General features: G+C 49.8%; 1 protein-coding gene across 1 annotated transcript; it reads right to left on the bottom strand.

Annotated features, from left to right (window-relative positions):
* Positions 1–4,853: 4,853 nt before the first annotated feature.
* Positions 4,854–24,451, bottom strand: LOC144948342 (proline rich transmembrane protein 1B-like). Its single transcript, XM_078877770.1, has 4 exons — positions 24,406–24,451; positions 14,553–14,902; positions 7,716–7,835; positions 4,854–5,000 (listed from the first exon to the last, which is right to left on the bottom strand). Exons 1-4 carry the CDS (start codon positions 24,449–24,451, stop codon positions 4,854–4,856), a joined length of 663 nt encoding a protein of 220 aa, XP_078733896.1.
* Positions 24,452–25,842: the final 1,391 nt, after the last annotated feature.

The following is a 25,842-nucleotide window of genomic DNA, read 5'->3' as shown; positions in this document are numbered from 1 at the left end:
CACAGGGCTGGCGCTGATGTGGGCCCCCTACCATCAAATCCCGCACCCTTGAGTTCTCATCTGGTTAAACAAAACTAACTGCAGCAATGTTGACTTAAAATTTTCGTGACTGCAGGAATTCATGTTCTTTCGGTAAAGTCACGTAGATAGAAAAAATAATGAAGTGAATAAAAAATTGAACTCCGACGTTTCGATCACATCGTGATGACGACCGCTTGTGTTGCGATCGAAACGTGGTTTTTATTTATTTTTTATTCTTATTCTTTGGGTCTTTCGGTAAAGCCACGTCGATATAAAAAATAATCTAAATCTAAATAAAGTCAACAATATTATTGTGATTATTTTTTCTATCTACGTGACTTTACCGAAAGAACCAGAGAATAGCAATATTGAGCTTTTTATCTTTTTTCCAAACTTCATCCCGATTGTGCTCTGTATGTATGTTGAACTTCTTATGCACCGTACGTATCCAACATTGCTAATCGGAGGTGCAGGTTCGTGTCATGAGACCATGCAGGAGGATAAGTCACAGAGTCGTGCATCAGCCCCCTGTGTTGGAGAACGGACTGCAGAAGGAAACGTCACAGATTTGCTTCTGAAATCTCTAAAGACCTCGTAAGCACGAGGGGGCAGCATTTTCCCACCCACTCTTGACAGAGTAATGATTGTCGCGTGATAGTCAAACGAATATCGTTCTGCGAGCTGCAAATTAGCTAAATAAGATGTAGAACCAAGTTGAATGTGATATTTACTTATTTATTTGTGCAGTCATTGGTGACCGGGCAGAAACCATCAACTTTGTACACTCAAGTACCGAGTTTAACCACAAGTCGTGGCTGAAACCTGGATTCAAAACTAATATATCAGCGGTGTTGGCCCTTAACATCTGAGTCGCCCGACCCCTTTGTACTTTGTCAAGGGAAGTTTGAGCAAAATTCATGGCCGAGGTACCAGAAAACATTCACGGAATAACGCTGAGAGCCTTGCCCACCTCAACCACCTGACACACGGCATTTTTTATAGGAAGTGCCTCATCCAACATGGTGGGATTACATGGACTTTACTATTAAAACTCACGCTTTCCGTGAATACCGTGACAAAACGACGGTGTTCATGAAGAGCAGCCCTTCCTCATGTCGCATCGCAAGCTCCTCTTAACGTAGTTATGCCACTGTACTCCTGTTGCAACAACTTTGTATTGAACAGATATCAACCCTCGCATTCGTGGAGATGTCACCAGTGTTTGCCCATTTGTCAACATCCTCCGACCTTTCCCACGCATTTGCACCAACGTGCAAACCAGGGCCACAATTCCATCACTCGGAGGATTTGAACGACAATACGTCGCTGATCTCGTCGAGGAGTATAAACGATCATCACGCAAACTCTGGCCATGCTCGCAGCAGTCACTGCATCGCGCACTTTCAGATGCGCTTCTGCGACCGTCTGGAACGCTCTTCAGATATTAGGAAGCTGCTGGAGCTTTGCACTTTTAAATCTCGATATAAAACTCCTTTCTTTAGAATTTCGTTTTCGTGTTTAGTTTGTCCTTCACCCACACTTCCAATTTGCACGGTTGCCTACATTCGGTGCGAAAATAAGTTCAATATTTATTGGTGCCATTTAAGCGGTCTGCGAATATCATCCTGTGCAGTTCTGCAGCATAATTTTCAACATGTAGTCCACGTAGGTCAAACTTTAAATAACCAAACAAGTTGAAAATATGAGAGTGCCAGATCTGGGCTGTACGGTGGATGGGCACGCACAGTCCACCCAGCAATGTCCGCGGTCATCTCAGAGTGACGCGCGTGCGTGGCCTTGCACGGTCATGTAGGAGGGAGGGCTTCTTACACGTGACATGATCATGGCATGACATTTCCATGAATGAATGTCAATGTATCATTTAATTAAAATGTGAGAAAAATAGGCAATTAAAGTACTTTTGTGGTATCACACATACGTTGGTAACAATACGCAACGTCCAACAGCAACTCAAACTTTGTCGTGTCGGTACGGTGTGTCACTATGTATACTTCAACACATGGGCAACAGGAGCAGCATCGCATCACCACTGCGTGTTCGAGACGGTGGTGAAGGCCGCTGGGATCGGTTTCCTCGGCCGGATGAGAACGAACCACGAGCCTGGCCCTGCCGAGCCTCCGAGCTGCAACTGGAAATCGTCGTCTGACATCTCGTGAATGTGTTTATTATTATTATTATTGATGATGGTGATGGGATTACACAAAAATGAAAACGTGCTTTAAATATACTCAAAAATGTTTATAATTCAAACAAAACAAACCGCGTGCTATAGAAGCATACCGCTCACTGCCCAAAACGTCCGCTGTAGACAGCCGTGGTGTGAACAGAAGGGGAGGGCAGCTGACGACGACGGTCGCCCACAAACGAATTGGCCACTGCCAAGGAATACCCGCGATGGCGTAAAGCCGTCGGGGTCGAAGGGGGTCACAGTGGAATTGCAATGCGCCTTCAAACAAATCAATTTGCTCTTCCTGACGGTAGGTTTCACTTTTTCTTCAATGGATTCTGGCCGAGAAAAAAGACGTGGGGTAATACTTTATGGGCACCCTTCGTGTATGTTCAGACGTGCTGAGCATCTGTGGAGAAGAGCTTTATAGCTCATCGGATTCCCCCAGTCTAAATACAGATCATGATGACATTGTAGTGGAAACCTTGAACACCATGCCATTCTAATTATCTACGTACATTAAAAAAACGACTTAAGTTACCCGTTTCTCTTACACGTTTAATATAATTAAACCATCTTTGGTTGCTGTTAACTAAGATCGCGTGATTATGACGAGTATGAATACAAACGTCAAAATGTTGAACGACCCGTGTGTTCATAATGAACAGACATTCCTTATGCAAATGCATATCAATCATCACCCACGCTAAGTGCTGTTTGTTCACACAAACCCGATTAGAATAACATACAATACAACATTATACAATGCAACATTATACAATGCAACATTATTTATATGCATCCTCAGTCCTACATTATCATATCATGTGCCATATACTCGTCCATTGAATATCGCTGTGAATTAATTCTGTACCGTTCACACGTTTTTAATTATAAACAGAAAAGTATTGACATTGGTGTCATGCAAGCCAGCCATTGTTACTGGAACTAAATCTACGACGCTACGGAGCAGAAGACACCGCCCCAACTGGGACATGGCCTCTGATGCTCCTACATGACCTGACATCTTCTTGTTGTCCCATTGTCACGAGCTGGCATTCTCTTGGTCTCTAATTGTCACAACCTGGCATTGTCTTAACCTCTCATTGTCATGGCCTGGCTTTGTATTGGTGTCTAATTGTGATCTGGCATCGTCTTGTATCATATTGAGGTGAGTGGTAGTTTAGCGGTTAGCGCACTGCACTACGAACCCGGCGACCCAAGTTCGATTCCCATTGACAGCCATCAACACCAGTGACGAATACAGTCCTGGGCCTCCCCTCGGTCTACTCAGCCTCGGAGGAGGACCTGTTGTGGTGCGGAAACATCAGCACTGTGGAGACAAAGGCGGATGGCGTGGTGGTAGCCACTCACCCCCTCGTGTGCCTCGCTGGCCTTCATAGGTGCTCGCTAACAGGACTTGCCCCAAGGGTCCGTTCACGTTTAACACGAAGCCTTTCGCGACCAATATCCATAATAAAGGTTTTTTTGGGTAAAATCGCGTTGAAGACTATACGGGGATCTTTGCGTCTGTGGTGCATTACACACATCCCTCATAAAACACTGCTGGAGCTATAAAACACAGTGCGTCCACTGTCAATGGGCTAAAGAGATGGCGGGTGAATGATTGCGACAGAGGTATTGGCCATGCGGCCAGCACATCAGCCGCACGCCGCCATCGGCATAAAACTGAGAGCATCTAAGAGGCCAAATACGACCGCTTAATGGCGGTAGGGAGTGGGGTGTTGGGCTACAATAGGATGTGGGGCAGTGTCGTAAAAGCCCCTTCCTGGAACCGCCATTAAAGCGCTGCTCTCCACACCTCCCAGAGGAATGAGATCACAGGGGTGACGTTCACTCCTCGCGGTATTCGCCTCCGGTGCACGGCTGTCTGTCGCGAAGGCGCTGTGCCACACAGACAGTGAGAGCCTGCAGGGGGTGGGGGGGGGGTCGTCTATGTGGGTTTACCCGATTAGGTCATTTCCAATCGGATTTCAAATTTGCCAAAGTTGGACCGTGAACGACACACAATGGCCAACTTTGTGGAATAACGTCGCGGGACCTTCGACGTACGACCGAGCTGACGCCCCCTGTGTTGTGGAAGATGAGTAGCGTTTGGTTAATCCGGCCGTAGTATTGACCAGGGCGGCCAAGGGGGCTCGTGACCTCGAACCTGTGCAACGAGTGGCAAGTGCGCTACCGCTCGGCCACGTCATCGCTAAAGTCCTAAAGAGAACCACGGTTCCAAGCCAAGAATCGCCTCACACTGGGGTCACAGGCTGCCTTGTCAGGACACTTGATGTCGCTTGCAGCTGCCATTTTAAAACCCCGCTCTCAAATCTCCCAGGGCCTGACCAGAGCATTGGAGATCAAACTGAGAATCATCTCACGCCGGAGACACTGCGTGTCTGTGAGCAAACACGGGGCTCTGTAGGGAGACGTGGGGTCTCTGAAGAGTGACGGTGTCTCTGTGAAGAGTGACGGTGTCTCTGTGAAGAGCCACGGAGTCGCATGGAGCTGCCATTTCAAACCCCCGGCTCTCAACCCTCCTCGAGGCGTGCTGACGAGAGCACTGGGGATCAAACCGAGGATCCCCTCGCGGTGGAGGGGACACGGCGCGCCGGGCCGCGTCGCCCGCCACCGCTCACATGTAGAGCTGCACGATGACGAAGGCGAGCCAGCAGACGCAGAGGCACAGGCCGAACGAGAGGCTGAAGAGCACGAGGGCCCGGGTGCGTCGCGACGACTCCTGCGCCGCCAGCAGGTCCCCCCGGTGGAACGCGTTGCGCGTCTACGGAGGAGGGAGGGCACGAAGGAAGACGGTGCACAGCGAGCGGTTACGCACCGACTACTACTACACGTTACCTACTACTACTACACGCACCTACTACTACACACACCGACTACTAAACGCACCTACTACTACACGCACCTACTACTACAAGGAACCTACTACTAAACGCACCTACTACTACACACACCTACTACTAAACGCACCTACTACTACACGCACCTACTACTAAACGCACCTACTACTACACACACCTACTACTAAACGCACCTACTACTACACGCACCTACTACTAAACGCACCTACTACTAAACGCACCTACTACTAAACGCACCTACTACTACACGCACCTACTACTACAAGGAACCTACTACTAAACGCACCTACTACTAAACGCACCTACTACTACACGCACCTACTACTACAAGGAACCTACTACTAAACGCACCTACTACTACACACACCTACTACTAAACGCACCTACTACTACACGCACCTACTACTAAACGCACCTACTACTACACACACCTACTACTAAACGCACCTACTACTACACGCACCTACTACTAAACGCACCTACTACTAAACGCACCTACTACTAAACGCACCTACTACTACACGCACCTACTACTACAAGGAACCTACTACTAAACGCACCTACTACTAAACGCACCTACTACTAAACGCACCTACTACTAAACGCACCTACTACTACACACACCTACTACTAAACGCACCTACTACTAAACGCACCTACTACTACAAGGAACCTACTACTACACGCACCTACTACTACACGCACCTACTACTAAACGCACCTACTACTAAACGCACCTACTACTACACGCACCTACTACTACAAGGAACCTACTACTACACGCACCTACTACTACACGCACCTACTACTAAACGCACCTACTACTAAACGCACCTACTACTACACGCACCTACTACTACAAGGAACCTACTACTACACGCACCTACTACTAAACGCACCTACTACTAAACGCACCTACTACTACACGCACCTACTACTACAAGGAACCTACTACTAAACGCACCTACTACTAAACGCACCTACTACTAAACGCACCTACTACTAAACGCACCTACTACTACACACACCTACTACTAAACGCACCTACTACTAAACGCACCTACTACTACAAGGAACCTACTACTACACGCACCTACTACTACACGCACCTACTACTAAACGCACCTACTACTAAACGCACCTACTACTACACGCACCTACTACTACAAGGAACCTACTACTACACGCACCTACTACTACACGCACCTACTACTAAACGCACCTACTACTAAACGCACCTACTACTACACACACCTACTACTAAACGCACCTACTACTACACACACCTACTACTACACGCACCTACTACTACACGCACCTACTACTAAACGCACCTACTACTAAACGCACCTACTACTAAACGCACCTACTACTAAACGCACCTACTACTACACACACCTACTACTACACACACCTACTACTACACACACCTACTACTACACGCACCTACTACTACACGCACCTACTACTACACGCACCTACTACTACACGCACCTACTACTACACGCACCTACTACTACACACACCTACTACTACACGCACCTACTACTAAACGCACCTACTACTAAACGCACCTACTACTACACACACCTACTACTACACACACCTACTACTACACACACCTACTACTACACACACCTACTACTACACACACCTACTACTACACACACCTACTACTACACGCACCTACTACTACACACACCTACTACTACACACACCTACTACTACACACACCTACTACTACACTCGCTCGTACAGATGCCTGCATGGACGCAGTGGAGACCGCACGGACATTCACGTGAACGCGTGAACAGGTGGACACACAACGGTACTATGGTCACATGATCACAATCGTGGGCACATACGCATGGTCATGCCGACACACAAAGACAAAGATCCCCCACATAGCCTTTAACAGACTGTTGGGGCAAGTGCTCTTCTTAAGCATCTACGAAGGCCGGCACGGCGCACGAGGAGATAGCCGAGCCCGTAGCACGCACGGCCGATCCACTCGCATAGAGACACGGTAATAGTTATGGTCAGATGGACAATTAGACATATACACACGCCAGGTACGTGAAAACATGGAATGCATGGACACGTGGTCGGACAAAGACAAATATCCCCCATATAACCTTCAAAGGCTGTTTGGGCAAGTGCTACTGGTGTGGCATCTTTGTCTTCCCAGTGCTGGTGTCTGCACCACCTCACCAGGTCGTCATGGGTGGGTCAGTTAACCTCGGAGAGGCCTAAAACCGGTTTCAGATATTAAATGCTCCTGCTAACCATGAGTTGCAATCGAACTTGGGCCACCAGGTTCGTAGTGCAGTGCGCAAACGACTCTGCCACCGCTTTCACCCACACGGAGCTCCAGTGGGTTCCTAGAATCCCTGCGTCTAGTTGGGGCCCAGTGCGCTATGGGGTCCTGTGTCTCAGCGGGCTCTCGTCGTCACCAGCAATGGTCGGCGACTCATCGTCGTCGTCATCATTGTCATTGTCGTCATCATCATCGTCGTCGTCGTCATTGTCGTCGTCATCGTCGTCATCATCATCATCGTCGTCGTCGTCGTCATCATCGTCGTCGTCATTGGCGCCGTTGCAGCCCCCCCCCTCCCCACCTCGTTGGAGGTGACGATGGCGCAGAAGCCGGTACACAGGCAGCAGAAGAGCGTGACGAGGATGGACTCGAGCAGGTAGTCTTTGGGTGGCGCCTGGACTTGCGCGCTGAGGTCCAGCACCTGGACACGGGCACAGGCGGCGGGGAGAGCCGTCAGCCGCACCTCCGATTAGCGCGGTTGGCGACGTACGGTGCGAAAGAAGTTAAACGTACGCACACACACGCGTACATACACACACACGCACAAAGATAAAGATCCCCGGTATAGCCTTAACAGACTGCAGGGGCAAGTGCTGTTAGCGAGCACTTATGAAGGCCGGAACGGTACACAAGGGGGTGGGTGGCCAGCACCACACACATACACACATACACACACATACACACACACGCACACACGTATAGCCTTAACAGACTGTAGGGGCAAGTGCTGTTAGCGAGCACACACACACGTGTGTACGTGTGTGTGTGTACGTGTGCGCCGCTTTGCTTTCGTGGCGCTCTCGGCTCATCTCACGACGCGCGACGCGGAGCTGCGTCGCCGGCCCAAGTGGGAACCCAATTGGGAACCTGCAGCGCATCGAGACGCTGCAGAGCAGCGGGGGCCGCCCGGCGTCTCCCGAGCCGCGTGCGGCGGCTCTTCAATGCACCGCACGCGGCTCTGTGGAAGGGGCGTCACGTGGAACGCGCCGCTGTCACAGGCGTAGCAAACAACAGCGAATGTCTCCCGTGCTCTGCCAACAACTGTGTCTATACACACACATACAGACATATATATACAATTGGCTCCCTGCAGAACTCCTGGGTGCTGTTTGACTCAGTCTGTTACAGGTTGGTCACCTCTGCCAGAGAGGAACGGCACGGGAATGTTTTTTTTGTATTTTCTGGAGAGAGAGAGGCGTTACGTGGTATACACAGGAAAAGAGGAAGGCCTTGAGCTTAGACTTGAACAGAGGGCAGGGAGTCAGTCGACAGCACGGATGGATTGCAAAAAATGGAGTTCGTTATTCTTTACAAAGTTGTTTTGAGCACTACAATTGTTTTATATACGGTATATATATATATAATTAATTCAATCGTGCAGTACTTTCTGGTGACTTCATTCATAGATGTCTGTGAAAAAGAGCGTCACAGCTCATCGGATTCATCCGGTATGAATATATATTCTGATTCAAAAGGCCCAAAATCGCAGTAAAGATCGATTGTTGTGAGAGGGCATGCACAGCTGGGTGCCATTGCCACTGAAATGCCAGGGCCGTGTTGAGGTTGAAGATTTTAAAGGCATTCATGGTAAGATAAGCCACCTGTTAAAGGTATCCCTTTATATGGGATATAAACACCGTATGCGTTTTATTTGCTCGGTGGAGAAGTGAGATTACAGGTTAAGTCGGTTATCGAGTGTGAGCGGGGCTGATCAGGGCGCTGAAGTGGCCAAAGTCCCCTTCTTGGTCTGTGCTGGTAAATGTCAGACCGCCAAGTGCTCATTTGAGGTCACGTTAACCCAGGGAAGGTAATCACTCATCTCAGAAGCTGGTGATCTTAATGAATAAAACGCCAACTACCTCGCAAAAAATATGCGTTATTTCAGTGCTGTCTCAACCGGTTGAAACCCTACATGATATAATGTAATCGTGATAATAATCGTGATAATAGTCCTTATTTAAACTAGGAAAGGCTCACTTCGGGGGCCTGCGTTTGGGATGGTTGACCTGTCCGTTCTGGTGCTTTACACGTGGAGCAAAAACAACATAGAGAGCAAACGATCACAACCAACCCCAAACCGGGGGGAGGGGACACCGCTCACAGAATCCACACAGATGTGTTCACGAATCCACTTCCCACTCTGCCATCTCCAAGCCAACTCCCGCGGGGCTTTGGGAGCTTCCCAAGATCTGCTTGACCCACCACCCCGTGTCACCGAGGCGGCGGGGAGCCGCTGAGCGCCACTGCCCCCCACGTCCCCCGTTCACACCGAGTTGTAAGCCGGTGATGTACTGAGAGCCAAATCCTGGCCGTGTTTCTTATGGGGTTCGAGCCATAAAACTTCCAAGGGAGGGGGCATTTTTTTAGTTTACCGAGTCCTAAAATATGTTACAACTTGTTGGACTCTGTTTAGGTTTCAAGGTTATTTTGTTTCAATAGGTGGGAACTCACTCAAGAGGCCAATACAGTGACCAGGGTGGTGTTAATTGAAATGTTAGGGTGACCATAGATGTCCAAACCTATCTCGTCTGCTCCTGAATCATAGTTATTTTGGGAACCTCACCAATGCTAAATAAATTAGTTGGTGATGATACTGCATTGTCAGTGGTGCACGAAGCATAATTAACAAACAAAATCAACACTCTTCAACAAGCAAATACAATGGCGCTTCTTCTAAGCATCGCCCGAAATGTGACTGATTATATATTTTTATGACAGCGTTATTCACGGAATTTTGTTGAGTTTTGTTAATTAGTTCCTTAGAATGGCAGCATGTGGCTGCTGAAGCATGCGCTCAGCACGTGTGCCCTCGAGACGACTACCGTGGCCGTCACTGCTGGTGTACACACACACAAACACACAAACACACGCACACAAACACACGCACACATAAAAACAAAGATCCCCCGTATAGCCTTAACAGACTGTTGGGGCAAGTGCTGTTAGCGATAACCTATGAAGAGCAGAACGGCACACGAGGAGGTGGGTGGCCAACATCACGCCCAGCCGCCTTTGTCATCCCAGTGGCGATGTTTACGCATCGCACCAGGTACTCATTTGAGGCTGAGTCGACCTAAGGGAGGCCCAGGACCGGTTCTGATAATCGTCACTGATTTTGGCCTTGAGCGGGAATCGTACTGGGGTCGTCGGGTTCGTAGCGCTAACCCCGACACTACCGCTCCCCACAAACACACGCAAACACACGCACGGACAACACACACAAACACACACGTAAACACACACAGACACACGCAAACACACGCACGCAACACACACACACACGCAAACACACGCACGCACCACACACGCAAACACACACAGACACACGCAAACACACGCACGCACCACACACGCAAACACACGCACACACGCAAACACACGCACGCACCACACACGCAAACACACGTACGCACCACACACACAAACACACGCACGCACCACACACACACACAAACACACGCACGCACCACACACACAAACACACGCAAACACACACACACAAACACACGCACGCACCACACACACACACAAACACACGAAAACACACAAACACACGCACACAACACGCTTCTCCGTCACGACGCTTCATAGGTGAATGTTGGCCTCCTCTTCAATGCTGGTCAGACATCTTGGAATAGATTTGGTAAACGCACACTCTACCCCACCACACGCTAGCTGTCGACGGACTCGCTGCGGTGATGCCTGCCGATCATACTGCTGCTGGGTGGACGGAGGCAGTGGCGGTGGGTTTAAGAAACTTGCACCGTTCCGATTGCCGCGCTGGGAGATCAGACGGGCGACCTCCTCTGCGTTGCCAACCCAGTGTGCCGCTAGGCCGTTCTCCACCATGGTTAGCGTCCCGTTGGGAGTGGAAGATGGCAGCAGCCTTTAGGCGGCCCACTCCGTTGAGTGACAAACCATGACGGATGCGGTCAACGCGGCGACTGAACATGGATAGTCGACCTCGCGCTCTCCAGAGCGACAACAAGAGCTACGAGGCCACGGCCCTGCTCAGGGCCAAGCAGCTGGGCCCTGCTCAGGGCCCAGCAGCGCGCCACATGGGCCCGAGGGAAGAGGATCCTCCAAATGGACATTAAGGGAATCTCCCGGGCGACGTGACGACAACCCACGGTGACATTGATGTCCCGCACAAACACGAAGGAGACACCACGGCGATGATGATACACTACTCCGCTGCTGCTGACGCAGCTGTCTGGGCTTGACCAGCTGAATGTGAGATTGTAGTCGTTGCTTTGCGTCTACATCAGCCGCCGTACGAAAGAAGAAGGGGAACATGATGAAGCGTCCCTCTTTAATCAGCTTTGCGAGTGCGGAGCGGCGTGCTCGGAGCGGGGTTCGCGCTGACCGCTGAAACCCGCATGGTGGGGGGTCAGCGGCGTGCCAGTGCCTGAGCTTTGGACCTCGAATTTACAAAGATCTGCGGCACCCTTTGAAGTGACAACGGGCGGTTAGAACGGAGACTGGGCGGTTAGAACAGAGACTGGGAGGTTGAACGGAGACTGGGCGGTTAGAACGGAGACTGGGCGGTTAGAGTGGAGACTGGGCGGTTAGAACGGAGACTGGGCGGTTAGAACGGAGACTGGGAGGTTAGAACGGAGACTGGGCGGTTAGAACGGAGACTGGGAGGTTGAACGGAGACTGGGCGGTTAGAACGGAGACTGGGCGGTTAGAACGGAGACTGGGAGGTTAGAGTGGAGAGGGTATAATGGAGACGGGGCGGCGTGCCGTGTCCCCTCCAGCGTGAGTTGATCCTCAGTTTGGTGCCGGTGCTCTCGTCAGCACCTCCTCCAGGAGGTTTGCGAGCGGGAGCTTTAAAATGTCAGCTCCAACCCACATGAGCCCCTACCCCATAGAGATCCACCAACCCTCACGTCCAACGCACACAACAAACCAGGCACCGGTTTAGGGCTGAGTCGCTCTAAAGGAGGCTCAGAACAGGCACCACGGAAGTGTGTGTGTGTGGCTCGTCATTGAGTGCAAGTCGGCGGGTTCATAGGGCAAAATGCAAAACAATCCCCCACATTTACCGTAAACTCAAAGGCAGCCGCCCCACAAAGGGCTCCACACTAATTATGTTTGTATGGCTCGAGATGAAAGGGAAAGATACGCCGGAGCAATAAAGGTTGAGAAGACAGCAAACCTGGGTGGCAGCAATGCGCAGATTAGCAGAGAACAGCACACAGCCAACAGCAGGCCGCTGACCCCCTAGTTGGTGGTGAACGAAAACAAAATTCATCCACTCCTGGCCTTCTTGCACCCCGGGTCAATAACAGCAACAAAGGTTCCAGCAACATCCTCACCATCATCATCTGCAGCAGCATCAATGTATCATCATTTTACATTACCATCATCCTCTTCATCATCATCAGCACCACCACTTTTGTCATCATCATTATCAGCAGCTACTGCATCATCATCATCATCATCTCTTCCAGCATCACCCTTGACAGATTGTTGTTTAGCTCAATGGGCCCGTCCAGGTTAAGTAAAAATAAATGAACTTAACTAAACTAAACTCATCTTTCATAATAATCAATAAAGCAGCAGCATCTTTACATATCATCATATCTTATTTTGCGTTGATATCTTCAAAGTCATCTTCCTGTGCATATGGAGTGCACAGCAAAAGCTGTGCACTCCAGAGCTAACGCACAGACGCAATTGTGCCATCAGCAGCAGCGGATTGGTTACATTTTTGTGCGAATACTGGCCACGCAGGATTTGTGAATTTTTCATTTTTTCTGAAGAGCGAGGCAGAATGAGACATCATTCTATCAAAAGGCGATGGAATTGCGGCAGAAATAGCGACACGAACCAGGCCCCACGCAATCATTTGGGACTCGTACAGAGCGGTGCATCGTCAAGTGCTAGAAATGGTCCCGCGGAGGCAGATATCACAGAAATAATTCTGAAATTCCTTCAAGTGGCCTCTTATGCACACACACACTTGGGGGCATGTTACTTTCCCGCAACAACCTGCTAAATTAAATGTTTGTTTCATGGCAGTCAAACTGAAACGAGTATTCTCAGTATAATCCCAAATTGTATTTGAAGTCACTGGTGACCAAGCTGAGTCCACCATTACACTTGACACCCCCCCCCCCCTCGGGTCCATCAAACTATTTGCTTTCCAGACAATTTCAAGATAATAATAATTACTTCCCTACTCAGAAAAGCCACACTAAGTTTAAATGTTCTTTCAAGAGGGTCCTGTTACATTGCGATGTTTGACGAACACCGATGGCATTGTAAAAGAGCTTCATAGCTTATCGGATTCCTCCAGTATAAATAAAGATGATGATCCTGTATGCTGTTTTATTTACACCAGGAAACTGGAGGACCTGGAGAAAAGCCATGCCTATTATCCAACAGCTTTCATTTCTGCAAGAAAACTCTGAATGGGTTTCGACCTTCTCAGTGTCATCAGCAGAGTTAAAGATAATAATAATAATTTAAACTTCTAACACGCCACACAGGATGTGCTCGCTCGCGAAGAGAAAGAACTCGGAGAGGCACGGGGAGAGAACACAGACGGGTGTTGGGCAGGGCTACAGCCACACTCCCATCGTGTTGCTGTATTGTTTGTTGCTGTATTGTTTGTTGTATTGTTTGTTGCTGTATTGTTTGTTGTATTGTTTGTTTTTGCATTGTTTGCTGCTGTATTGTTTGCTGTATTATGTTGTTGTATTGTTTGTTGTATTGTTTGTTGCTGTATTGCTTGTTGTATTGTTTGTTTTTGTATTGTTTGCTGCTGTATTGTTTGCTGTATTATGTTGTTGTATTGTTTACTGCTGCATTGTTTGTTGTATTGTTTGTTTTTGTATTGTTTGCTGCTGTATTGTTTGCTGTATTATGTTGTTGTATTGTTTGTTGTTGTAACGTCCTGACCTGCCCCGACTGGACATTCGCGCAAAAAAGCTTCATAGCTCATCAGATTCCTCCAGGATAAATATTCTGATTCAATCCCCCCCCCATCTCTGCAGTCCCCTATACATTAAGTTGTTACCGGCCAGTCAGTGAGTGTTTCCATGTGGAAGGAAACCGGAGCACCCGGGGGAAACCCTCACACGTGCGAGGGGTTCGGCGCCGACTCGCAGGCGAGGCTCCGCGCACTCACCGTGTGCCCCGCAGCGAAGACGGGGTACGGCGGCTGCTGCTGCTGGATCGGGTAGCCCACGCCGACGCCGGGAGGCGGCACCGGGTACGGTCCCGGGTACGGTCCTGGGTAGAGCCCCGGCGGGAACGCTGCGTAGCCGAGTTCGCCGGACGGGCCGCCCGGGCCGGGGTAGAACGGCGGCGGCGTGGGGCTCTTGTGGTCGGTGGGGGAGTACGGGGGCGGGTCGCCCACGAAGCCCGCGTTGGTGTAGGCCGGGGGAGCGCCGGCGAGCTCCGACTTGCCCCCCCGGCGCGCCGACTCGGCCGAGCCCGCACCCGCGGCGTCTCGTCCGCTCGAGCCGTCTTCGTTTTCTGCGCGGACGGCAGAAGGGACACGCGCGGGTTTTTCTCCGCATTCTCCCGTTACCTGCCAGAGCTGAGCGCGTGCGGCGCGTACGGTGTTGGTGCCGGCCAAGCATCCCGATGTCATTGGACCCTCCGTGAAAAGAGAGAATTTCAATGTCATCTGTGAGCTGTTCCAACGTCCCCCACTGCTCGCCAAAGACCTCCGCCCGTGCCTTCCACTTCTCGCGAACTCTTGCCACCTCCATCCAGCGCGCGCCTCCATGTGTGCTAAACATTCCGCGCTGAAACTGAAGACATCTTTACAACACGAAATGTGTATATCCTACCGCGAGTATTGAGCGTGAGCCAATACCAGAATCCTCCCGTGATTAGAACAACCACTGTTGACTTTCCACCAAGGGATATGCTTCATCAACATCATCAGCCATGGTCAATCCACTGCTGAATGAAGACATCCGAAAGCCAGCACCATCTGTCGCAATCACGCGATGTAACACTCCACCGAGCACACCTGCACGCAAGCTGATTCTATCGTTCCATCTCTCTGGGGGACGTATTATCAGACGCGTTCCATTCCTTGGCTTCCACTCTTTTTTTAAGCAGTTTGGATCACGTCGCGAACCTGCTGTATGTTCTCCAGTCCACGGGCACCTCCGTCTCTCACTTCGATTCCAAGGATGCCTCTCCCCACGTGTGTCTGTCTCCGGTCTAATGATGGTGACGTCGTCACGTGTTTATCCTTGACAGCCTTGCCGAGTCTCAAATCTATTTCTGGAAGGTTCTGAATTGGGGTGTATGGTTGATTCCTCGGATGCAGCCGTGGCGCCGAGAGACCCGGGATGACGATGTCTGTGGTCTACAAGCCAACGCTTCATTGACTGGAGTCACGGCACGGGTAAAACAGAAATCTCAGGAGGATTTCGAAACAAACTTACTGTTTTACCCACGTAGAGTTGCGGGTGAAGCCGGAGAGTGCTTCACGTTGTTTACTTTGCACCGTTTATGAATGCAAGCGGCTTACTTCTCGCCACGTTTGCGATGATCCCCGTCACTGCCGAGTCACCGACCCTCGACGAGTGAGGAGCAGTCAATAATGACACCGGGCTGAGTTCATTGAGTACGGGACGGATGAGCGCGGTTCATCTGTCGCCCTGGACAATGGAGCGTTAACGGCGCATGCTGCAGGGTTGTTGCATGGACTCACACAGGAAGATGTTGAACATCATAGTAGGTACATGGATCAATGAGTCACCTTCTTTTAGGTTAATCCAGACCCGGCCAATAGAACAGTGGGATTCAAGGCAGTCTCCCAAGTCAATGTCTTGGTTTAGTCATCAACTTGTTGCACGTTAAGGCAATACGGGGGATCTTTGTCTTCCAGAGTGATGGTGGTGATATCATTGATGGTGATATCATTGATGGTGATATCATCGATGATCACGTCATTGATGGTGATATCATTGATGGTGATATTGGTGGATAATTTCAGTCATTTTCACGTTTGATGATTATCGTCAACTCAAAGTAACCGGTTACTAAAATATATATATAAGATAAACACTTTGTTGTCGACAATAGTTGTAATTAGGTTCATGAACAAAGTTTACACGGCCATCGCCACTGCAACAGTGTCGAGTATTTCAGGAATGCATCCTAGCCCCTGACGAGTGTCTGTGCCGCTTCTGTGCAGCAGCAGCAGCAGCTGCAGCAGGCCGAGGAGATTGCTTGATTTATGGCCAGGTAACAGTAGCGGTGATTGCACTGTACCATCAACCCGGTCACCTGAGTTCGAGTCCAGGCCATGGTCTTGATGAGTGTCTAGGAGGGAAGACGTCAGATTGTCTAGAATCTCGATCTGGGGTCGGCATCCCAAAGAACACGAAGAGACATTCTAGATTTGAAGTTTTCGTGACTGCAACGATTCATATACTCTTTGGGTTTTTCGTTAAAGTCACGTAGGTAAAAAATAAATTTAATAAAAAAATGAAAACAACTAAATTAAATCACGACGTTTCGGGCGCAACACAAGCGTCCGTCTTCAGGTGGGGACAAGATAACTCCTCGTCACAGCCATCTCTGAGACACACACATATATATAACTCCTCGTCACAGCCATCTCTTAGACACACTGAAGCGGTTGTGCTTCCGCTGCGTTGTCCCCACCTGGAGACGGACGCTTGTGTTGCGCCCGAAACGTCGTGATTTAATTTAGTTGTTTCCATTATTTATGTATTTATTTATTACCTACGTGACTTTACCGAAGAAACCAAAGAGTAAACAAGAGACATTTTTGGCGAATTCGGTAATTCACTCCAACGTTTTAAGAGGCGCCGTGCAACGTGAATAACGTCACGAGCACGTTTTTGAAGAGGTCGCCCACCCCCCGCTCTCGATGAATGATGGACATGGCTCGCATGATACATCAACCAATCCTCGCCACGCCCTTCACGATGACCAGCGTGGTGAAGTATGGTCAAACAACAACCCCCACCTTGAGTGATTGACATAACATAGAGAGGCGTTCGTGCAGCAGTGGATTGGCAAAATGATGACACTTAGAAGTTTATAACCCATGGATACAAGCGGATAGCTGTATTGAGTGCATATCCAGCTAAACAACAAACTACAGATGCATACAGATAAAACAATTAGAAACTAAATACAATTTGACAGCTAAATCAACGTAAGAAACGATGTCTATACGATGCCGTGAGGAGCAAAACCTCACAATGAGAATTACGCTGGTGGCAACTCCATAATAATTGTACAGCAAAAAAACTGATTGTTGTACTGTAGTTCTATGTCACCACATCTACGGTCCTCACTAACCATCGTGGTGAGAGTCTGGTGAAACAACCGCACGGCGTAGTGAGGCCCTCGTAATCCAGCAGTGGATTTACAGAAGGTCTCTGTCGGGACTCTTGCACATGAGACTCTCCCCTCACTGCTCACCTGGTTAAACACAAACCAACTGAAAACCCTCGTGATTGCATTCTTTCTAAACACCACCAACAACAACAACACAAATAAACAATCTTGCCGAAAAAAAAACAAGTTCAAGAACAAAAATGCACAAGCTACCAACTTGCCAAGTGGCTGTAGACCTCAGTGCTCACCTGGATTCATCCCGACACCTCCACCCGGGGGGGGGGGCCTTCCCAGCCGCTCGCAGCTTCGTGGACCCCGCTGCTGCTGCCGCTGCTGTTGTTGCTGTTGTCACACTCGGGCCTGTGCTGGGCGCGTGCGAACCAAGTGTGTCACTGCGTGTGGCAGCGGCAGTGGCAGCAGCAGCGGCAGTGGCAGCAGGTCGTGGTGCTGTGGTGCCTGGCACCGGCAGGACGCTCTCACCCCCCCCCCGGTCCTGTCACGCGCGCCCCTCCCCCTGTCTCTCTCTCTCTCTCACTGTGTGTGTGTCACTGTGTGTGTCTTTCACTGTGTCTGTCACTGTGTAGGTGTGTCTCTCTCACACTGTGTGTGTGTCACTGTGTGTGTGTCACTGTGTGTGTCTCTCACACTGTGTGTGTCTTTCACTGTGCCTGTCACTGTGTGTGTGTCACTGTGTATGTGTCTCTCTCACACTGTGCTACTGTGTGTGTTTGTCTCACACTGTGTCACTGTGTATGTGTATTTGACACCTTTGTCTGCTGTATGTCTCAATGTCTTTATCACGTTGTGACTATCACTCTTTCTCAATCACCACGTCTGGCTGGGTCACTATCACAGGCTCCCTCTCTCTCAGCCTGTGCCTGTCACTCTGCTATCAGTCTGTCTCGACCGTGTATCTCTCTTTCACGCCATCTATCCGTCCATGTAACCAGAGATCCTGTCTCCTAAAACACCGTGGTCTCTCTATCACTGTGCTACTGTCTCTATCACCCTGTTGGCAATCCTATATCCACATGTCTCTCTGTTTGACGATTTGTCTTCAAATCCTAATGCGGTTATCTCTGTACAGCTCCGTCCCAGTCAGACCTAATGGGTGTCTCCTGTCCCAGTGTCTTCTGTCCGAGTGTCTCTCTGTGTGTCTCACTCACTGTCTACCACTCCATTGTGTCTGTCTCACTCAATGTCTACCCTGTGTCTCCCAGTGTCTTCCCCTGTGTCTCTCTGCGTCTGTGTCCCTCTGTGTCTCTCTGTGTCTGTGTCTCTCTGCGTCTGTCTCTCTGCGTCTGTGTCTCTCAGTGTCTGTGTCACTCTGTGTCTCTCTGTGTCTACTGTGTCTCTCTGCACACTCCGCTGTGTTTCCCAGTGTCTCTTGTCCTCGTGGCCGAGGTGCTGGTGTCGTCTGAGCGTTCAGTCATCATCATCATCGTTATTATTCATCTGTCCTGCAAGCCACCCGCCCGGCACACAATTCGCAGTCTATTCGCTGCTGCTGCTGCATCACGCGAAGTAAACAGGCATCGTCGTGTCTATGAAACACTGGGGCCAGGCAATCTGAGCCACAGCCACCAAGGGGTGGTTGCTGACACGCAACGATTATTCCCGACAGCTCGCAGCGATGTGAGTGGAGGCGCTCTCGTGTTCTACGTGGAAGTGCCGCGTCTCTCTTTGACTGCCGCGTGTTTTAGCAGCTGCTCTCGATGTGTATCCGTTTGTTGTTTTGCATTTCTGCAGCCGGTAACGTCATTGTCATGGAACCTCGTGGAGAATATAAACTAAAACTGCAATGTTTGTATTTTACAAGGTAAGGCCCACTAAGCTATATACTGAAGCGACCTGGCCACACATGATGGCTAAACCACGTGGTTTATCACGGGCAAATATACAGCGGCCAAAACTACTCTAAACGCGGGACGTTGATTCTAAATGTGGAGGGAAAACCCGGAGGACCCGGAGGGAAATCCACGCAGTGACCACGGCGAGAGAGAGAGAGACACCCAAACTCAAAATATACAGCAGCAGCAGGCAATGATACATTTCAACACAGTAAGTGGAACGAACTCTCGGTGAAAATCAATTCCTGCCACCCGGACACGGACGCCGATTCCTGGACCGTGCGGGTCACTCCCAGACAGATCGCGACTCTACGTCAGCCGTGGCTGGATGATGAACTCAGGCAACAGGGTTCAATAGTGCAGTGCGCTAACCACTGCACCACCACTCCTCCTGCCCTCCAATGAGCACTTATCTGCTCATAAATAGAGGTCATCTATCCCTCTGTCTTTATAGCTCATCGCAAATGATTTACGGCCAATGGGATTTAGTGCCAGCATGACAGCTTGGTGACCACGTCTTCGCGTGATGTGAAATCAGTCGTGCATGAAGACGCTCGTCAATTGTTTAATCGATGCATGAAGCTGGGCATCTTCCATGTCAGCAAGGCATAGAGGGAGGACTTGGCGAGTCTCAGTAATATTCAGAGACGGCGCTCCAGACGCTTTAGTCATTCACGAAGGTGACGCGTCGGTTTCAGCAACGCGTAAAGACGCGACCGCATTATGCGCTGACATCGTTTAGTTGGATTGAATCTGGTCTTCCTCTAGGTTAACTCATCCTAAAATTAGTTCAGGCTTTACCACTGGCAGGGATCAACATGGTGGGCTGGCTGGCAAGACCGTGGCCAGCCCCTCCGTGGTGGTGCGTGCGGTGCTGGTTGTGAGCGAGTAGTCGAGCGCACGATGGCGAGATGTTAACTACCTCGCCTGGTACACATGAGGTCGTGGGTTCGATTCTGACCCTGATGCCGTGGTCGGCGTGGATATTTTCTCCGGGTCTTCCGGGTTTTTTCCCCTCCACATTGAGAAGCAACACCACGCGTTTAGAGTATTTGGCTGCTATAAATGTCCACGTGATAAACCACTTCGTTGAGCTATCGGTTGTGGCCAGGTCGCTCCTGAAAAAAACAGCTACATAGCCCAGTGGGCCTTATCTGTTAAAATAAAACATAATGTTTTTAGTTGAGTTGTAGGAGCGCGCTACAAAGCGCACCCAGCAGCAGCAGCAGCGGTGTCTCAGCATGCCAGGGCGGACCGGGATGTGTGCACGTTCCCGAGCCGCGTGTCCACGCCACGTCTTGTCTCTCATTGTTTGCTCAGAGTCGTCCCCTTGTTGTACAATAATTGCCACGCTAAGGAAAATGAAATGAAATCCGGCTGCTGAAATTTCAGCACGCGCTCTCGATGTTGTTGGTTTCCGATTCTGAACGATATGCCGCAAACGGCGCTTCTTGTCTTCCACGTGAGAGAGCAAAGGGAGCAAAGGCAGCGGTCGTCTCACAGATGACGAAGTCAGGCAGTCAGACGAGTGCGAGTATGGCCCCAACTGAGCTAAGAAGTTCATTCTTTCATACGTCCAGTGACGACAAAGAACGTACGTCAAGTTGCACACGTGCAAATGTGTTACTGTTTCAATTACCCACATCCATAGTGTCTATATTGTATTGTAATATGGTAACAACTGAGAGCCCGTTGACAGTCCACCGCGGCATTTGGGCCTCCCTGTGTTGTGTTGTTCTTGAGGGTTTGTGTGACCATACTTCACCACGCTGGTCAGAACGGGTTGGTAAGGAGGTGAGGGTGCCGGCCTGGGACCAGTTCAGCAATCACTCGCCATAATCAATAATCACTCGCCATAATTAATAATCACTCGCCACTCACGTTATCCATGGCCCGGACGTGAGCTCTGGCTGCTGGGTTCAGAGCGTGTTGTACGAACCACTGCACCACAACTCGCCCGTTTAGTATTTTAACTCAAGAAATAACTGCACAGTTTTAGAGCACCATTTATGAATTTTCATTGTGAGAATAGGGTTTCCCCTTTTATCTGGCAACAAAACAGGTGTTAACTTGTTAAAACACCAAACCGAAACCTTTTACAAGGAATCATGTCTGCATTAACCACAGTACTTGTGGTCAAAATGCAAAAAAAACGTACTCTGATAATTATGCATATATTATAATATATGCATTGTCTTTGAAAGTGATTGGTCCACACCAGACAGCTTTCTTTATCTCAAACGGTGTTAGACCAGAGGACGCCAAAGGGCGTACAGCCCAAAGACAATGCACCATCAGAGTAATGAGAGCAAAGGAGGTCCCATGATGTAGAATTTTCATTATATACAGGAAAAATACAAAAATCCCCCGTGTAGCTTTAACACACTGTTGGGGCAAGTGCTGTTCGCGAGCACCTATGAAGACGGGCACGGCACACGATGGGATAGGTGGCCAGCACCACGCCCGGCCGCCTTTGTCTCCCGAGTCGCGATGTTTACACACCGCACCAGGTGCTCATGATGCTGAGTCGACCTACACACCTACGTTCTTTAATTCACCGAGTGAGAACCCGTTTAAATCCATTTTCCTTATTTCCAAAGTGAACTTTGATAACTGCGGGTGCAAAAGTTGCATGCGCTCCTGCCCAAATCTAGTGGCAATAAAACCTGACTGTGTAACTTGTGACCCATGATTCCTGCCCAGACATCCGGTAAACTGAGGAGTCGTACTGAGCGGCGGTGAGAGGGGTGGGTTGGTTCATCTCCACCCTCGTGCTCACTTCCTGATGGAGGGCTCAGCAGTGGGAGCGAAACGTCGTTGCACGTTGATGTTGAACTCAGTCGTGAAAAGTCTGAAGCCATCGGTGAGGAAGAGCTTCATCGGTGAGGATGTTATGACTACACTGGCCACGTATAAATAATATATGTATAAACGGGAATATCTTGTCGGGTTGTGGAGGGTTAATGAGAATAATTTTGGCATACATCTAGTGCGTGGCCCTAACCTAAAAACAAATACGGGTTGGATTTATTGACGCACATTAATAAGTGACAACTCTGGGCCATATACAGTCTAATAAACCACAATGGGTTGGGCTCCTTCAGTGGACGAGGAACAGCAAAACGACACCAACTCTGTCTCCTGAAGCCCTCTCGTCGTGGCGAGCCGCAGACCTCGACATTAGCTTCATGCTCAATAGTAGAATGAGAAAAGTGATGTATCCTTGTGAGTGATGGGTTTTGACACAGATTGACAGAAATTCTACAACACAGTGGAACTTATTACCTTTTTTCCCACAGTCAGTATTATGATTCGTAATTAATTCTTAAGTTCGGCCACGTCATGTTCTGGCCAAATTTCTGCCATGAGCCCCTCCACCAGTGGGACTTGCATCAGCCAATGAGCGTCACTTTCACAGGAGCCCAAATCTACAGAGGGGAGAACTTGTATTGGCGCTTAAAGAGGGAAATGTGGCCCAACGATTACACAGCTCTCGTTTTGTGAACATGTTCGGACTGAGCGAGTATTTCAGGCCGCTCAACGCGAGCTCGGAGCCCCATGGCTGGCGACGGCCTGGGGAGGCCTTCATCTAGCAGTGGATCATCGCAGCAATTGCCGATCCACCGTGCCAAATCGTTTGTTGCGGTGTCAAAGGGCGATGTCAACACACCAATCGCACCACGTTGGTGTGAGCTCTCCCCATCTTCAAGTTCCCTCTTTGTGAAGCCCATCATCCCCACGGTGTCAATAAAACAGGTACCATCTTGTAGGAAATGAACAGTGACTGCCCGATGTGGCGACTGACACTTTGTCATCTGAGTGACGATTCTATAAAGCAGCGGTGGGGAACCTTTTTTCTACCAAGGGCCATTTGGATATTTAAAACAACTTAAAAATTAGCCCGTTATATTTGGTCAAACATTTAATTAACTCACCCCTAATGCGATGGCTGGAACTGCTTCTCTTTGGTGAGGCGTGTGATGTTAGCTGGTATTGATGATGTTGCTACTCGCAACTGCTTTTCCAGGTTTGCTCCGAGATTTATTGAATTTCGAGTCCCGCCTGCGGTTGCCTCGGCAGGGCCAGACGAAATGATTCCCCGGGCCTTGTACGGCCCGCGGGCCGGACGTTCCCCGCCCCTGCTCTAAAGGAATACAGTACTGTGTGCCGCATTGCAGAGAATGATCCAGCACCACCGTGCATCAATGGTCACGTGCCTTGTCTAATACACCATGCAAGGGTTTTGGTTTTGGGACCAAATTGTGGGTAGCCCACGAGCATCAGCGCAATGAACGCATTTTGCCACTGCTGAGAAATACAACTCTTTACTAAATCATGATTATCAGGGATGTGGAAAAATATATGAAATCTTTTTTTGTGCACATCCGCTCCTCACTCGTCGAGGGTCGGTGATTCGGTGCCCCACGTGACCGCAATCACGTCAGCAAGTAAACACGATTACTTTAAGAAGAAATAAAAACGAACATGTTATGTCTTCACCCCCGGTTCTGTGCAGGTTAACAATATATTAAAAAGCCTAATTTACACATGTTTTGCGTGATGAACGCTTTCATTTTGTCCGGACAAACCTTACAATTTTACATTTGATACTGATGAGTTTATTCAAAAGTATTACTGTAATAAAACGTATTCCTATCATCAATAGCCACGAGTAGGTAACTAATCAAATGGCCGTTTAAAAATTGGTCATCAGAATGTTTGGTTTCAATGTGATTCTCATCAGACCCCCCCCCCCCCCCCCCATGGTGTGGACCGGTGCAGTTTCCAAACCTCCGACCGCAACACAGAGGCGAGCGGACTGGATGCCCGGTCTCATGACGGATGACAATCAGAAGCCAAATCGACAATTCGATTGGGGGGGGGGGGGGGGAAATAAAATAAATACAAAAGAAAAAAGCTAAATAGATTTTTATATGTAAAAATGTAATATTCGTTGATAGTTTTCTCGAGAAAGAATATCACCAATGATGCGGGAACAATAACATTGACTTCCCTGTACTGTGCTGCATCATGCACAAATATTGACACACACCACACACGAACACAATGTGCTATAGTCTACATTGCAAAGTCTCGGGCATTTTCCATTCAGTCTCACACACACACGCACTGGCTCAGGTGAACTCTGCCATGTTTACCAGCGATCTAAAGTCTGAACGCCTTTTGTCCACCAGCTGAGCCACCCACCCCACACGTGCTCGACATTGCACCGGCAAATACAAACATTGGCTGACGCACGAGGCAATCATATCGCCGCCGCAGCAGCAGCAGGAGCAGGAAGGCACAAAGCGCTGAGCGAGTGACAACGACGCAACTCGGCAAGCCACGGTTGGAAATATTTAGGCTGGCCTGCCTACGATCCATCCTGGGTTTTACCAGGCTGGATTGTGTGAGGAGCTCACAAATCCTTGCAAGATCTGGGCAAAGTCCAATAGGTGAGCTCCTCCGGCAGGCAAGGCTGCGTTGGATGGATCATGTAGCCCGCATACCCAGCCACCGCATGCCGAAACAGCTTTTGTTCGGCCGGATCGAGGGGTCTAAACGGGCGCGGCACGGGCTAGAGAAGAGATGGAGTGATGTGGCACAGGAGGACGTGGAGCGGAGTAGACTTGCCGATGACCGGTACCAGCGGTGTCATGATCGGCCTCTGTGGAGGAGGCTCGTGAAGGACGCTACTGGGCAGTTGGAGGCAGTCGCCCTCCAGCAACAACAGAGGGCAGAGGAGCGACGCTCACAACAACGAGCGGAGCGCCGGGTGGCTAAAGCACTACAAGGTGGCACAGTAGGGGACACAGGTGGTGCATCAGCCAGTCATCTCGGTCATCTCAGTCAGTCGACCCGTGGCACCTGCTGGGTCTGCCCCGTGACCTGCCAGCGGGCGTTCGATACTTCACGTGGCCTCAAGGTGCACATGGCCTGGCACAAGCGTCGTGGTGACGTCACCGCCACTTAGTGGCGAATGGCGGTTGTTATTGTGTGTGCACGTGTGTGTGGGCACGTGTGTGTGTGCACGTGTGTGCACGTGTGTGTGTATGTGTGCGGAGTGGTAGTGTAGCGGTTAGCGTGCTGCGCTCCAAACCCGGCCACCCGAGTTCGATTCCCGCTCACGGCCAACACCGGTGACGATTACCTGAACCGCTCCCGGGCCTCCCCTCGGTCGACTCAGCCTCCAATGAGTACCTGGTGCGGTGTGTAAACATCGCCATT

The sequence above is a fragment of the Lampetra fluviatilis genome, chromosome 49 (genome assembly GCF_964198595.1).
Source record: "Lampetra fluviatilis chromosome 49, kcLamFluv1.1, whole genome shotgun sequence".
Taxonomy (NCBI): domain Eukaryota; kingdom Metazoa; phylum Chordata; class Hyperoartia; order Petromyzontiformes; family Petromyzontidae; genus Lampetra; species Lampetra fluviatilis.
The sequence above is the reverse complement of the archived record's forward strand: the minus strand, read 5'-3'. Positions and strand labels throughout refer to the sequence as shown.